The 15,993-nt window shown below is 42.5% G+C and overlaps 1 protein-coding gene and 1 pseudogene across 3 annotated transcripts; both read left to right on the top strand.

Moving 5' to 3' along the window:
* The window catches only part of LOC105526291, a 49,576-nt pseudogene extending 40,846 nt beyond the window's left edge, over positions 1 to 8,730 (top strand).
* SLITRK4 (SLIT and NTRK-like family, member 4) lies at positions 7,510 to 15,495 on the top strand. 3 transcript variants are annotated; one of them, XM_011962233.1, is made up of 2 exons: positions 7,510 to 7,890; positions 12,450 to 15,494. In XM_011962233.1, the coding sequence occupies exon 2, from the start codon at positions 12,500 to 12,502 to the stop codon at positions 15,011 to 15,013; it is 2,514 nt and encodes an 837-aa protein (XP_011817623.1). In that variant the 5' UTR covers positions 7,510 to 7,890; positions 12,450 to 12,499; the 3' UTR covers positions 15,014 to 15,494. The 3 variants fall into 3 exon arrangements, with proteins under 3 accessions (XP_011817623.1, XP_011817624.1, XP_011817625.1); XM_011962234.1 differs by lacking the exon at positions 7,510 to 7,890 and adding an exon at positions 8,415 to 8,722 and having other exon boundaries at positions 12,450 to 15,495; XM_011962235.1 differs by lacking the exon at positions 7,510 to 7,890 and adding an exon at positions 9,090 to 9,259.
* Positions 15,496 to 15,993: the final 498 nt, after the last annotated feature.

Genomic DNA, 15,993 nt, shown 5'->3' with positions numbered 1-15,993 from the left:
AGCTGGGACTACAGGTGCCTGCCACCTCGCCCAGCTAGTTTTTTGTATTTTTTAGTAGAGACGGGGTTTCACCGTGTTAGTCAGGATGGTCTCGATCTCCTGACCTCGTGATCCGCCCGTCTCGGCCTCCCAAAGTGCTGGGACTACAGGCTTGAGCCACCGCGCCCGGCCTGGATTTATTTTTAAATAATAGTTCTAGCTTTTGAAATAAACAAAAGATACATTGAATTAATCCAACAACTCTCTTCTACTTGCCATCCTTAGAGTCAAGAAGGGAAATAAGGTATGGTCTGAATTATTTGTTTTTTTTTTTGTTTTTTGTTTTTTTGTATATGTAGAATCCTTTTCTGTTTATAAATAGAAGGAAATAAAAATATTCTGCCAGAAAGACACAGTGCTAGGTGTTTGTCAAACATTATACTTGTTAATCCTCATAAACTCAGGAAGATTGAGTTTGTCCTGCCCACTTTACAGAAAGGCAATGAAAGCTCAGAGAAGTTAACTGCCTTAAATCATAGAACTATTAAATAGTGAAGCAAGAAATTAACACCAAGTTCATCTGGTTCCAAATTTCACACTCCTGAAACCCTGATAGATCTAATCTTATGTTTCTTGAATATTTACAAAACAGCAACAATTTCAAAAATTCTGTAATTAATTTTCTGAATAATTCACTGGAGATTCTAGTCTACCCTCAGTGAGCTCCCCGTGACTGGGTGTAGTCAAGCATTGAGTGTTCATCTGATAAAATACCCGTTTTGTGAGTGCTTAAACTAGAAAAACTTTAAGGTTCCTTCAAATCCTGTTTCTAATTGATAACCAAACTGTGCACCTGAAAGAGAAGAAATTCTCTGTGATGACACTTTTTCCTATACCATGATCCCTTTACATGGGACCTGAGGACAGTTTAGTCATGGCAACTTAGGTGGGTAGACATCACTCAGTTTGAGTCAGAGTGGGGAATTAGCAGCTCCAAATTCAAACTGAAAAAGAAGGCAGTCAATCACAGATGCATGACACTAGCTTACACAGATGTTCTGCTTTCCTCTGACTCACTCTTTGAGGCTTGGAAAGGGATAAACTTTATTTTAATATAGCAATTGCAATACAGTCATACCATAACTCATATTTTTATATTATGCCTTTTCTGCCTTGTTTTATGCCTCCGGTTTTGACCCAACTTGTGGATTGTTCAAGAGCCTCTAAAACAAAGGAGGAGGAGCTGAGAACAAGATCAACTTTTTATTTTTAATTTTTGTGGGTACATAGTAGATATATACAGTTATGGGGTACACCAGATGTGTTGATACAGGCATGCAATGTGAAATAAGCATATCATGGAGAATGGGGTACGCAGCCCCTCAAGCATTTGACCTTTGAGTTACAAACAATCCAATTACTCTTTAAGTTATTTAAATGTACAGCGAAGTTATTATTGACTATGACCACACGTTGTGCTATGAAGTAGTGGGTATCATCCGTTCTTTCTAATTATTTTTCGATATTATCTCATCCCAGTTAAGATCACTTTTGAACGAAAGGTTGAAGTGTATATTTCTAAGGAAAAGTAATATTGTTATAAAAGTATCGAACAAAAGACCCTCAATATTTTTGCAAAACAATAATGTTTTGCTAGCTAGGGACAACACTGTGGTTCCCAAGATAGAGTTGAACATGGTAAAAACAGAAAGATTTTTATCAACTCACTATCTCTCTGATAAAGCTTCGGTTGGTGTTATGGAACTTTTACAGCCCATAAGAGTAATTCTCACACTAGATTGTTTAGCTATTAACTTCCTATTTTTTTATTTTATGATCTTTATTATCTTTGAGTTGTCTGAAGGCTGTTGAGCTTGTGGCTGGGCCCTAGTCTTTGACAGTGAGATTTCTTCGAGTTAGAGAATATATAGAAAAAAGACACTATTTTGTCAGCATCCCTAGCTTAGCAATATTCTAAACCACATAGGTGGTTCTAGTTAGCCATAGGGATAAGTACTCATTAGGGGCCAAAGTTACAAAGATTCTGCAAAACAACATACTCCTCTTTATTATTATTCTAAAAATAATAATTTCTGAGTGAAATGTTATTTGAAAAATTAGCCAATGCCTTGCTACACAGACTTTAATACACTTACAGATGATGCCTTAGTTTCTGAAAAGGACACCAGGTTACCAGCTGTACTATAAAGAAGTCTGAGGAAAATGGAAGGTCAGGTTAATTTATATAACCTAATCAAACAATCCACTAGTCTCACATTTTCCATTTCATTTGGTATCCTATTTTATAACAATTCTTTTGTCTTAACTGGAATAAGTCTAGGGATGAACACTACTGCTTTGCATGGTGTGACAGTTAATACTGAGTGTCAACCTGATTGGATTGAAGGATGCAAAGTATTGATCCTGGGTGTGTCTGTGAGGGTATTGCCAAAGGAGATCAACATTTGAGTAAGTGGACTGGGAAAGGCAGACCCACCCTTAATCTGGGTGGGTACCATCTAATCAGCTGCCAGGGAATATAAAGTAGGCAGGAAAATGTAAAAAGGCCAGACTGGCTTAGCCTCCCAGCCTACATGTTTCTCCCATGCTGGATGCTTCCTGCCCTCGAACGTCAGACTGCAAGTTCTTTAGCCTTGCGACTCAGACTGGCTTCCTTGCTCCTCAGCTTGCAGACAGCCTAAAGCAGGATCTTGCGATCCTGCAAGTTAATACTACTTAATAAACTCCTATATATGTATATACATACACACACACACATACACACACACACACACACACACACACATATATATATATATACTATTAGTTCTGTCCCTCTAGAGAACCCTGACTAATACACATGGCTTCATTTGGTAATAGTGAAAGTTATTATCCCTAATAAGGAACATTTGAGACATCATCACAGATTCAGAATCAACTCAGGTATGAGAGTTGAAAGAGCAGAATGGATAGAACAAGGCTACTATTGGCAAAGGGTAAAATCAGTTGATTCAAGAGACCTTGTCATGCAGAATTGATGTGAACTGTTTTTAATGTCATTTATTTGTTTGTTCTTGTGCTGAGTATTCATACTTTAATACTTGAAAACATTTATGTCTCAAGTATTTATCTTTGGAAAATGTATTCTGCTTTCAAATCTATCCCTTTCTCTTTTTTTTGAGACAGGGCCGCTCTGTCGCTCAGGCTAGAGTGCAGTGGCGTGATGACGGCTGACTGCAGCCTTGTCCTCCTAAGCTTAAGCGATCCTCCCACCTCAGCCTCCCTAGTACCTGGGACTACAGGTGCACCCCACCACGCCTGGCTATGTTTTTTTAGTTTTACTTTTTATGGAGATGGCTTTTCACCTTGTTGCCCAGACTGTTTGTCTTGGCATCCTAATGTGCTGAGATTATAGGCGTAAGTCACCATGCCCAGCCTGTTTTCAAGTCTATTCTGCTTTCAAAGTTAAAGATTCCCTAATTCCCCTGTGAAAATGAAAACATGGTGTAGTGGAAAACTTCAAGATCCGGGGTCAAACCTTGACTGTCACTTACTCACCATGTGACCTCGGGCAAACTGTTTACCTTCCCTGAATTTATTTTATTTTATTCTATTTTATTTTATTTTGTTTTGTTATTTTATTTTATTCTATTATTTATTTTATTTTATTTTATTTTATTTATTATTTTGAGAGAGTCTCACTCTGTTGCCTGGGCTGGAGTGCAGTGGCATGGCCACAGTTGATGGCGCCTTGACCTCCTCGGCTCAAGTGATCCTCCCACCTCAGCCTTCCAAGTACCTGGAGCTACAAGCATGTGCCACCATTCCCCACTAATTTTTGTATTTGTTGTAGAGAAGGTTTTTCCCATATTGCCCAGGCTGGTTTTGAAATCCTGGGCTCAAGCGATCTCCCCACCTCAGCCTCACGAAGTGCTGGGATTACAGGAATGAGCCACCATGCCTGGCCACTTAACCTCATTTTTAAAATAAGTATAATAATCCCTTCCTTGTTCATAGAACTAAGTGAAATATTTGTAGGCAACATAGCAAAGAAGAGGCACTCAACAGATAGTAGCTACTATTGCATGGGTTAGATTATGATCTGAAAACTTCCTTTCATGTTCTGAATTCCACGAAATGTGTAAAAATGAGCTATTAGTATGTTTTTCAAATTGTATAGATAGAAAAAAAGGGTTCCAGTGTCAGATAAGTTTGTGAAATGCCACATGCCATCTCCCTTTTCCCTTGGTAAACAAAAGTTCATTTAAACATAATTAATTGTGTTGAAAAACCCCAAAGTAAAAATAAAATGTTTAGCTTTATGGAACCAAGCGTCTTTTAACTTATTTGATTGTGAAAACATTTCTTCCTAGAAGATATATTAACATCCTAAGAACTTTCTTGTATTCCACTTAAAGAAATAGCAAGTGTGTGGCCGGGTGTGGTGGCACATGCCTGTAATCCCAGAACTTTAGGAGGCCGAGATGGGCGGATCACCTGAGGTCAGAAAATCGAGACCAGCCTGGACAACATGGCAAAACTCCATCTCTACTAAAAATACAAAAATTAGCTGGGCATGGTGGCACATGCCTGTAATCCCAGCTACTCAGGTGGCTGAGGGAGGAGAATTGCTTGAACCCAGGAGGCAGAGGTTGCAGTGAGCCGAGATCACACTACTGCACTCCAGCCTGGGTGACAGAGCGAGACTCTCTCAAAACTAAAGAAATAAAAATGAAAGAGAAATAGCAAGTTTGTGACTGTTAAAATGCCAGAATATAAAGAAATCTTCAATATTAAAAAAACTGAATAATCTGTGATACCTGGATACAAAAATTAAGGTTGATTTGATTTTGAACAGCAGCAAGACAAGGCAAGATAAATGAGGAATACAGTGAAAGTGAAAGATAACTGACTAGGGCCAAGATTTGGCATTATAATCACCTCAGTTGTTCAGCGTTTTAATGACTTAATTCCAAACTGCCTTTGGAACTAAGGGTATTCAGGATCTTGTTGAAATTCTTAGTGCAGTTGTTTTTTTCCCTGATGGAGGGAGACACAGTATATAAGTATAGACCTACGATTCTGGTTGTACTCCTAAAAAGCCAAGATGAAATAAGGTAAAACATTTGGAGGAAGACTGTGAGGGTATTGCAAAACTCACAATATTTGAATTCTTACATTTTAGGAAGAACATCAAATTTGGTTTTTTTTTTCAATGGCCATAAATAATGCTGGAGTTTTCTTAACACTTTTATTTATGTATGTATTCACTTCTTTTGTTAAGCTAGCAATTCTGTGTCATTTTCCTACTGTTCTATTGGGATGTCACCTGTATTCCTAGGAGACAGAAAAGGGACTGCGGGACTAAAGCATTGGGTTTTTAAATTACTTTGAAAGCAAAATAAGCAGAAAACATGGAAGTTGTTACTTCTGTTTCATTTTATGAGCGTCCACTTTATCTTTTTAAGTAGCAAAACATTTTATTTTAAAGCATTCATTTTAAAAAGTTGAATATTAATCACAGACAAGTTCTGAGGAATATTGTGAATTGTAATTTATCGATGATCTAGCTGCGGTTGCTTTCAGATTTGTCTCCATATCCATATGAAAAATGACATTTCACAGTTATTGCAGTTAAATATAGCCAAGTCTCAGAACAGTTTCTAAAGTCGAATAAAGATAGGCATTTAAATCATCTGATATTTACTGTCCAAATCTGGCCTTTTCAGTTATCACAGTACTTAGAGTTTTCAGGTAAACTTTTTTTGCTCACTATTGACTCTTGTTAACATTTATAGTGAAAGACAAACATTTCACCTATCCGGATAAAATATATTCAGCTTCCTGAATTGTTAACATTTAGAATAAAGGCCACCTTGTTTTGATACTCATTACTACTTTCAAATTGCATTATACAATAAAATGCAAATGTGAGTTATTAATTAGCAGGATCTGTTTTGTCCAAACGTGCAACAGTAGAGGGATTTTTCAACATTCTGCAGCTGTTACCTATGAAGGAAGCACCATTCACTTTACTAAAAGGGGCTGCACAAGTACATATGTTGTTATAGACGAATATTTTAGTGTTTCCTTAAGCAACGCTATTTCATAATGGATTTCACATTGAATATAATAAATGTTACCAATGCTGCCTAATTTCTGTCTCTAGGTTGTTTTTAAGAGAGAGGATGATTAAAGTTTTCAGGGCAATGTGGAGTGAAGGTAGAGAAAGAGTTCTTCATGAAAGACACAATGTTTAGCAAGGTCATAAAGAAATATGCCCATATATGCATATCTATTTAAATATTCATTTACATATTGTATGGGCATCTCTGTATGCATGTTGTGCCTGGCCAACATTCCTGTGAATACAACCTGAAGGAAGTACCATAAAATGACAAAATAAGAAAAACAATAAAACATACATATGAATGACTACGATAGAGGGTAAAGAAGGTAGGCCATTATTCACAAATAATGCAATAAATCCTTTGCCCATCAGATGTCTTTACCTAGATTTGGGGCCTTTAAAACATCAACCAATTATGGTAAATGTTTAACTGTAGGAGTTCAGGCAGACAGCCAAATTCTGGTTTCAAAGCTGTTGCTAGTTTTAGCTTAAAGATTTTTTTTTTTTTTTTTTTTCATTTTTAAGCAAGAACATTTCTGGATACCGGTTGTGCTCTATTGTGGCTAGAGCCGCTGGAATTTGAATAAGTGAATTGAGCAGCACATTGGTCCTGAAGAAATGGGCCTGGCAGTATTACCTGAACGTGGCAAATAATAGGCTACCAAGAGTCCTAGGGAAATACTTCCCATTTATAACTTAGCTCTACTTACCTAAAGCTAGTTTATTCCCACAGATACGAAGAGTGAGAGAGTTGTTGTTCTTAGCCAAGCTCCTACAAAAAACAGCAAGGTTGGGGGATGGGAGCACAACGAATGTTTATGCCTTTTGTTTAGGAAAGCCAGGTATCTGAAATACATACGTGATAGCCAACTCCTCTGCTCCCCTCCCCCAGGTTTACTTATTTTCTTAACAAGCTTATTAACGAAATTATCAATCTGCATGTAACTGGTGTGAACATTGGCCCTTCCTTAGAATATTCCTACCCTCTTGTTGAAGCACTAACAAATAGGTAGAAGAAGGGGCCCAGACAATCCGCACGTTGGATTTGCAGCCACTAGGATATTTCAGAGTCAGCTGCTAAAGCCTCTTTGGTATAGACAATGAGGGGGCGACTGAAGTGACTTTTCTTAGTCCATTTCCTCTCCTTCTCTGTCTCCCTAAGGTATTCCGTGGGTCCCTTCCCTTTCCCTCTTCACAGTCCCTCCTGAGCAGTCCCAAAGCTTCAAACCTTGTTCTCCAACCCCCTTTCCCTAATGTCTCCCAACTACCACCCCCTTCCCCAATCAAACTCCCCTCCCGGTCACCACCAAAGCCCGGAGAAGTGGAACGCACACAATGCCTCCCTTATAGGGCTTGAGCTGGGAACTGAGCATGCTCAGTAGCCAAAGTAGATTTTTTTTTTTTTTTTCTTTTGGTCGCAAGTGCGGCATCTCTCTCAGTCCCACGCCTCTCTTTCCTCAACCCCTATCCCCTATCCCCTGTCCCCACCCCCAGCTCCCAAATCATCCGGCTTAACCCGTTCCGCACCAAAGGCCCACGGAGTTCTAAGGTGCGGATAATTAACCCGTCTCCTTCTAACCCCGCTAAATAGTCTCACTTTAGGCTAAAGCCTCACACTTTCGCCTTAAAGCCCCCGGCCCCTTACGCGCAGACAGGTAGGGGGAGTGCGAATACTACTGGATCCTAGGAAACTGGTTCCCAAGAAGGCTCCTTCCAGGATCGACCGCTACGGAGAAGTATTCCAGGAGCCCTCTGTTCTGCGGGGTGACAATTAGCCAAAGGTACCGTACCCGTGATACAAAATCCAAGTATGATTGTTGCATTTGAATGTCATTGTTGTTGACTCATTCCTCTCCATCCTGTAATTATTCAATTCCGCGTAGGCTCGACGACCCTATGGATCTCCCTCGGCCCCCCTCCCCCAGGCTTTCCAGTGTTTCTTGGCTTTTCCTGGCTTCTTGGTTGCTCTCTCAAAGGAATGCCCCGTGTGTGTGTGTGTGTGTGTGTGTGTGTGTGTGTGCGCGCGCGCCTTCGTTATTAGGGGACTGGAAGAGAAGAAAAAGGCTCGAGTGTGTGTGTGTATGTGGTGGGGGGATGAAGGCAAGCGCGCCCTTGTTAGAGGACTGGGGTCTCCACGCCTGAGGAAAGGGGTCGCTCCTCCCTAGGGAATGTTTTAGGCAAAAAGAGGGGGCGGATACCGGGAGGAAAGCGCGCTGTCTTTCTGGGTGTGTGGGTAGAAGAGGAATCAAATGGGCATGTCTGGGTGGGGGACGGGGGTAGGAGCTCAGGAATGTGAGGGGGTCGAAGTGGTCGAGTGTTGGGAGTGAGGACTGCTTGTGTGCGGGGTGAGGGGGGAGTGGAGAGCGGGGGCGGGGATTTAGCGCGTGTATGTAAAGGTGCAGCCCGTGTGCTAGGCTCTGGGTGCACGCGCGGTGTCTGCTCGGGTGCGCGCGCGCGCCGCTGCCCGCCTGCCCGCCTGCTGGGGCTGCTCGGCGGGTTTGACGGGCGAGCGGGCGCGAAGGAGCTCTGTCCGGAATCACATAGAGACCATCGTGGAAACAGCAGCGCAGGTCGCGGCGCCGCGGGCCCTGCACGAGACGCTGGGCTCTAGAGGTGGGTGAATTTCCAGCGGGAGCTGCACAAGCTGCACCGACACGCGCTCTGCCTCTTCCCCGCTCAGCTCAGTAGCGCGTGTGCGTGCGTGTGTGTGTGTGTGTGTGTGTGTGAGAGAGAGAGAGAGAGAGATCGCGCGCGCGCGCGCGGAGGGGGCAAGTAGCTTATTATTTTTAGTTTGAGTCCTGTTCGTTTGGGGCCGGTTGAGTGGCCAAAGTGGCCGAGGTGGCTAATCCTGCCCTCCACCTCCCACTTGCCTGCCTACGGCGCGGTCGCTTGCCGCTGAGGACCGGAAAGGATTCGGGTGTCCTTGGCATCGCTGCCCCCCCATACCCCGGGCGACCAGGGCGGCGGGGCAAGTGTACTGGTCTCGGGTGGCTCCGGCTGTCGGGCCGCTGGGCTGGGTTGGGCTATATTTTTACGCCCCACTCGCAGCCAGTTTCCGCAGACGTGGATCTGAGGCTCGGGGCAGTGGCCCGCGGGCTGGTCGCAGATTGCTAGCGCTCGGCAAGACTAGGAATACCAGAGGAAGAGCCGGTGGGTAACTCTAAAAGCTCTGCAAAGCCAGGCGAGCGCTGCCAGCGCGACTTTGCAAGGTGCCTAAATGTTGAGCTGATTTTTGGCATGGTGAGAGCAGGATTTATGTAGCTGGCCGGGGAGGGAGCACAGGCAAAGGGGAGCCTGGGCCGCCGCTCGCAGCCACAAAACCACAGGGTCCCTCTGCCCGTGGCAAGCAGGTCAGTAACACCCTAGTGCCAACGTCTTCGAGGCGGCCTGATCTGGCCATCTCTTCCTCCTCACCCACCGCACGCCTGGGTCTAGAGAGGTCCATTGAAACTCCAGCAGCTGCTCCTTGTGGGACGGGAGCGCGCGGAGAAATGTGTGAGCAGCGGGACTGAAGGCCCCCGCGACATCCCGCGCGGTACCCCGCCTCCACTACACTGCCCGCCAGGCTGCTGCTTGGGCCCCTGACGCGGAGGGGGCTGCGCGCCGGCTCCGGGAACAGGGATGCGGCAAACATTGCGGTACGCACCAGGGGCCCCTCCAGCCTCCTAGCCGCCCGCCCGAGGTAGCGCACCGGGGGCGGCAATGGCCGAGTCTCTCCGCGAACCTCTACCACCTCCATCCGAGCCTTAGGCGGGCCAGCGGGGTTTCCCGAGTGAGCTCTCCGGGAGCCACCTCGGCCCACCGCCCTGCAGCCCATCAGTGGTCTGCCCTCCTCGGGCCGCCTCTCTCCTCCCAGTCGCGGACTGCCAGGCGCTGCACTCTGGTGGATGCAGGATTTGGTTTTGGTAGGGCTAGATTTGTGCAGTCCTGGTGGGTCGTGGGAGCCAAGGGTCTTTCAGGGCACGGAGAGGAAGACGGAGAGACCGAGAGGGAGACGGACAGCTCCCAGCAGCCACAGAGAAGGCTCTTGGTTCCCAACTGGTACTTTGTGGGCTTTTTCTTTTCTTTTTTGCGTTTTTCCCTTGATGTTTAAATGTGCATGTTTCGGTGGTACCACGCGAGTGTGAGGCTTTATTCGCATGCATTCAGTGCCCCCCTTACCGTCTTCGTAGCTCCCCTCTCGGAGCTCTTTTTCTTCCTTTCTCCACATTTCCATAGTCTCTTGCCCTTTCAGTACCTCTTTTCCTCTCTCCTTGGTGAACCAACTGGACTCTTTCTCTCTCTTGCCTGCCCCTCCAGCTGCTTGTGGCTTCCTCTGTTTCACAAGAGCTGCATTTGGGAACTTCCTGGCTCGTCCTAGTGACTTTTCCCCCCTTGCTACTTAAAGTAGAAATTGCCAGGAGGAGGAGGGCAGCTTCTTACGCATTTTCAGATTTGTTGAGATTCCTGGTTCTTGTTTTTGTACTGAATTCGGATTATAAGGAATTTTTTTTTAAAATTTTCTGCGTTTGGTTTTTAGTTTGGTTGCTTTTGGGTTTCTTTGTTTTGAGGTGGGTGGGGTGGTGGTTTAGTAACAAGAAATGACTCAACTGAACCAAAATAGCAGTCGAAAACCACATTCATAACAAGGCAAAAAATGTCAAGTGAAATTTTGATTTTACAATGAAAGTTGCTTTAGGTGATGTCATAGTTAAGAATTATGACTTCTTTTTTGCAATGCCAATCATGCTCTCATGGTGAATAGGGGAAATGCACGTCTATATGGCAGCCAAATAGCATCTCAGCAGTGCTGGCTGTATTCTGAACCAAACTACTTAAAATGCAAATCCTCCTGGGTCATGGCTAATGGATTGTCTACCTTGAGACATGTTCGGTTTTACCACTAGCTGATTCCTCGTGGGCAAAATAAACAAAGGAGTTTCTGTGTGACACTTCTTTCTTTGCATCATTTCCTTGTTGTGTGTCCCTGGGTATTCTACGTATTTAATTAATAGTTGGAGGTAACGATATTGAAATTACACCCAGTTTCCCATTCACGATGGAAAAGACTAACGTTGCTAAAATAGTATCAATAAAATGCACGCTGCTTGTGTTGTTTAATCTTTTCCAGGAAGCATTGTGTATATTTGTATATATATATATGCAGGATTTAAGGACCCAAATACGATGAGTTATTTTGCTAAGCATTAAACTCTACCAACAAGTGATTCTTTATGTGTTTATAGTCAGGGACATGGGCTGGTAATATTAGGAAGGGCGGGTGGGTGTTTGGAAGTGATGATTTTAGGACGAAAAATGTGCTGTACTGAACATATTTGGTGCTATAGAAAAAGCTACTCAAAGATTGTGATGTGTGAACTCCTCTTTCTCAGCAGTTGCAGTCTGTGGTCAAAGTAAAAGAGATAAGCAGTTAAGCCGAGGATCAGTCGGACCTGGGTTCAAAATGGTAAATAAAGGTGTGGGAGAGGGCCAGGGAGGCAAGAGAGCCAGTTCTCAAAGTGGAAAGGCTGCCTGGAGATTAGCTAAGCAATGCAGGAGTAAGCAGGTTACTCTGCTGCTTTCAGAGGCTCAAAGACAAAAGGCCTTTTGCTCCCTCTTTGGGAAATGACTGACAGGAAATTAGAGACTGTTTATTTACCAGAAAATAAAAGTTGGCCATCCCTTACTCAATTGCTTTTCTAGAACTGCACAGATTCGTCTGTGTCTTTGAAGGCAGCAGTGTACAGGAGTAAACTGATTGACAGAAACGAGCTTACCTATGGGGCTATAGCACAAGCAAATCTCTTCCCAGGTCACCGTCCCTTGGTCTTTTAACAGTCCCTGCTACAGCAGCCCCATCCTCCCATTTCCATCCTCCAGTGAACTCTGGGCTCTAATATGTTTTGTATTCAGCCTCTCTATCAAGCTGAAGCTTAGAGAATAGATATCCACTAATCCAAATGGCTTTGTGGTGCAAACTCCATGGCATACTTGATGGTCTTGGTCATTTGAAGTGCAAATAGGAAGCTTAAGGCCTGTGTTCAAGGGCAGAGTTTGATGGTCCACGTGGAAAAAATCTTTTCAGATTGTAAGATTTCAGCATGATTAATAATACATTTTCCTATTGTTGGTTGTGTGTTCTGCACATGTGAATTTTGTATAAATCACAGGTATGGAAAATAAAATGGATGGCAGTTTTGGTGGTTATTATTGTTTGACTGAGTGAGAATATTTGGAGGTTTGGTTGCCTTAAAAATACAACTCTGGTAATTATAGCCATGTGTTCACTATGGTATGATTTAAATACAAGTAATTTTTCAAGTAATGACCATTGAAAAAATGTTTTCTTTTTATTTTTTAGATTATTTCTCTTTATTCAGAAGCATACAGTTGTTTGCTGATTGCAAGAAGATGTTTCTTTGGCTGTTTCTGATTTTGTCAGCCCTGATTTCTTCGACAAATGCAGATTCTGACATATCGGTGGAAATTTGCAATGTGTGTTCCTGCGTGTCAGTTGAGAATGTGCTCTATGTCAACTGTGAGAAGGTTTCAGTCTACAGACCAAATCAGCTGAAACCACCTTGGTCTAATTTTTATCACCTCAATTTCCAAAATAATTTTTTAAATATTCTGTATCCAAATACATTCTTGAATTTTTCACATGCAGTATCCCTGCATCTGGGAAATAATAAACTGCAGAACATTGAGGGAGGAGCCTTTCTTGGGCTCAGTGCATTAAAGCAGTTGCACTTGAACAACAATGAATTAAAGATTCTCCGAGCTGACACTTTCCTTGGCATAGAGAACTTGGAGTATCTCCAGGCTGACTACAATTTAATCAAGTATATTGAACGAGGAGCCTTCAATAAGCTCCACAAACTGAAAGTTCTCATTCTTAATGACAATCTGATTTCATTCCTTCCTGATAATATTTTCCGATTCGCATCTTTGACCCATCTGGATATACGAGGGAACAGAATCCAGAAGCTCCCTTATATCGGGGTTCTGGAACACATTGGCCGTGTCGTTGAATTGCAGCTGGAAGATAACCCTTGGAACTGTAGCTGTGATTTGTTGCCTTTAAAAGCTTGGCTGGAGAACATGCCATATAACATTTACATAGGAGAAGCTATCTGTGAAACTCCCAGTGACTTATATGGAAGGCTTTTAAAAGAAACCAACAAACAAGAACTATGCCCCATGGGCACCGGCAGTGATTTTGATGTGCGCATCCTGCCTCCATCTCAGCTGGAAAATGGCTACACCACTCCCAATGGTCACACCACCCAAACATCTTTACACAGATTAGTAACTAAACCACCAAAAACAACAAATCCTTCCAAGATCTCTGGAATCGTTGCAGGCAAAGCCCTCTCCAACCGCAATCTCAGTCAGATTGTGTCTTATCAAACAAGGGTGCCTCCTCTAACACCTTGCCCGGCACCTTGCTTCTGCAAAACACACCCTTCAGATTTGGGACTAAGTGTGAACTGCCAAGAGAAAAATATACAGTCTATGTCTGAATTGACACCGAAACCTTTAAATGCAAAGAAGCTGCATGTCAATGGCAATAGCATCAAGGATGTGGACGTGTCAGACTTCACTGACTTTGAAGGACTGGATTTGCTTCATTTAGGCAGCAATCAAATTACAGTGATTAAGGGAGACGTATTTCACAATCTCACTAATTTACGTAGGCTATATCTCAATGGCAATCAAATTGAAAGACTCTATCCTGAAATATTTTCAGGTCTTCATAACCTGCAGTATCTGTATTTGGAATACAATTTGATTAAGGAAATCTTAGCAGGCACCTTTGACTCCATGCCAAATTTGCAGTTACTGTACTTAAACAATAATCTCCTAAAGAGCCTGCCTGTTTACATTTTTTCCGGAGCACCCTTAGCTAGACTGAACCTGAGGAACAACAAATTCATGTACCTGCCTGTCAGTGGGGTCCTTGATCAGTTGCAATCTCTTACACAGATTGACTTGGAGGGCAACCCATGGGACTGTACTTGTGACTTAGTGGCATTAAAGCTGTGGGTGGAGAAGTTGAGCGACGGGATTGTTGTGAAAGAACTGAAATGTGAGACGCCTGTTCAGTTTGCCAACATCGAACTGAAGTCCCTCAAAAATGAAATCTTATGTCCCAAACTTTTAAATAAGCCGTCTGCACCATTCACAAGCCCTGCACCTGCCATTACATTCACCACTCCATTGGGTCCCATTCGAAGTCCTCCTGGTGGGCCAGTGCCTCTGTCTATTTTAATCTTAAGTATCTTAGTGGTCCTCATTTTAACTGTGTTTGTTGCTTTTTGCCTTCTTGTTTTTGTCCTGCGACGCAACAAGAAACCCACAGTGAAGCACGAAGGCCTAGGGAATCCCGAGTGTGGCTCTATGCAGCTGCAGCTAAGGAAGCATGACCACAAAACCAATGAAAAAGATGGACTGAGCACAGAAGCTTTCATTCCACAAACTATAGAGCAGATGAGCAAGAGCCATACTTGTGGCTTGAAAGAGTCAGAAACTGGGTTCATGTTTTCAGATCCTCCAGGACAGAAAGTTGTTATGAGAAATGTGGCCGACAAGGAGAAAGATTTATTACATGTAGATGCCAGGAAGAGACTGAGCACAATTGATGAGCTGGATGAATTATTCCCTAGCAGGGATTCCAATGTGTTTATTCAGAATTTTCTTGAAAGCAAAAAGGAGTATAATAGCATAGGTGTCAGTGGCTTTGAGATCCGCTATCCAGAAAAACAACCAGACAAAAAAAATAAGAAGTCACTGATAGGTGGCAACCACAGTAAAATTGTTGTGGAACAAAGGAAGAGCGAGTATTTTGAACTGAAGGCGAAACTGCAGAGTTCCCCTGACTACCTACAGGTCCTTGAGGAGCAAACAGCTTTGAACAAGATCTAGGTCATGTAATCTTACTTCATACAGAGGACATTTATTTAATGATGAAAGTGCCTTTTGTTGACTTCTAACTTCCAAATACTATATTATCAATAGGCATAGAGGCAGGTGTTTCCAAGGGTGTCTCATTAACTGTAGCTGCAAAGATGTGTCAAGTAGAAGAGAATATGTTTAATAGATTTTACTACATAAAACCTATACTGTGGAGTCCTGTGGGGATACTGCAAACTCTATTGCCAAAGGGATGCTTTATACACATAATACTGAATTTAACCTCAAGAGGCAAATCTGTTTTGTATCCCAATGCAAAACCTTCGTCTCTTTGTGCTTTGTAAAGCAAACTCAAGAAAACTGGTACAGGTGTTTGTACCTCAGCTGGGTCCTTTATCTTGCACGTAGATTAAGTTGGTGGAACTGGAATAATCCTTTTGATTTGTGGCATTGTAACAACTCCGTGTAAAGATTATCTGAAAAGTAAAAAAAAACAAAAAACAAACAAAAAAAAAAAAACAAAAAAAAAGCATGCAAAGAGAGAACACTCGATAGTATTTGTAAATTGGTAACCTTTATGGCCTGCATCTTGAAACTGCTGGATTTATAATGTTAAATTGTGCAAATACTTGTTTAAAATATAACATGCGTTACATAACTATAAAATAAATTTGAATACTTTAAGCATTACCTGTCTATACATAAAAATCTAAAAGAAAAAATCAACGTGAGTTAGATAGCATTTGTGATGATCTGAAGAAATATGTGATGTTTATCAGAATTAAACATGGCTCAAATGAAATTAACACTAGAGTTTGTTCTCAGTTAGGTGAAATACCCACAATCCTTAAAGGTTGTCCAAAATAAGCAGAGTGCTTACTGTGTGAGCGCACCCAAAGCTATTTTTGTAACATAATTCATATTTATGAAGTACTTTGTATACTAAATAGAAAAATATGTACTCCTTAATATGTATTTAATATGCCTGACTT

Source organism: Colobus angolensis, unplaced genomic scaffold (genome assembly GCF_000951035.1).
Source record: "Colobus angolensis palliatus isolate OR3802 unplaced genomic scaffold, Cang.pa_1.0 Scaffold585, whole genome shotgun sequence".
NCBI classification, from domain to species: domain Eukaryota; kingdom Metazoa; phylum Chordata; class Mammalia; order Primates; family Cercopithecidae; genus Colobus; species Colobus angolensis.
The sequence above is the reverse complement of the archived record's forward strand: the minus strand, read 5'-3'. Positions and strand labels throughout refer to the sequence as shown.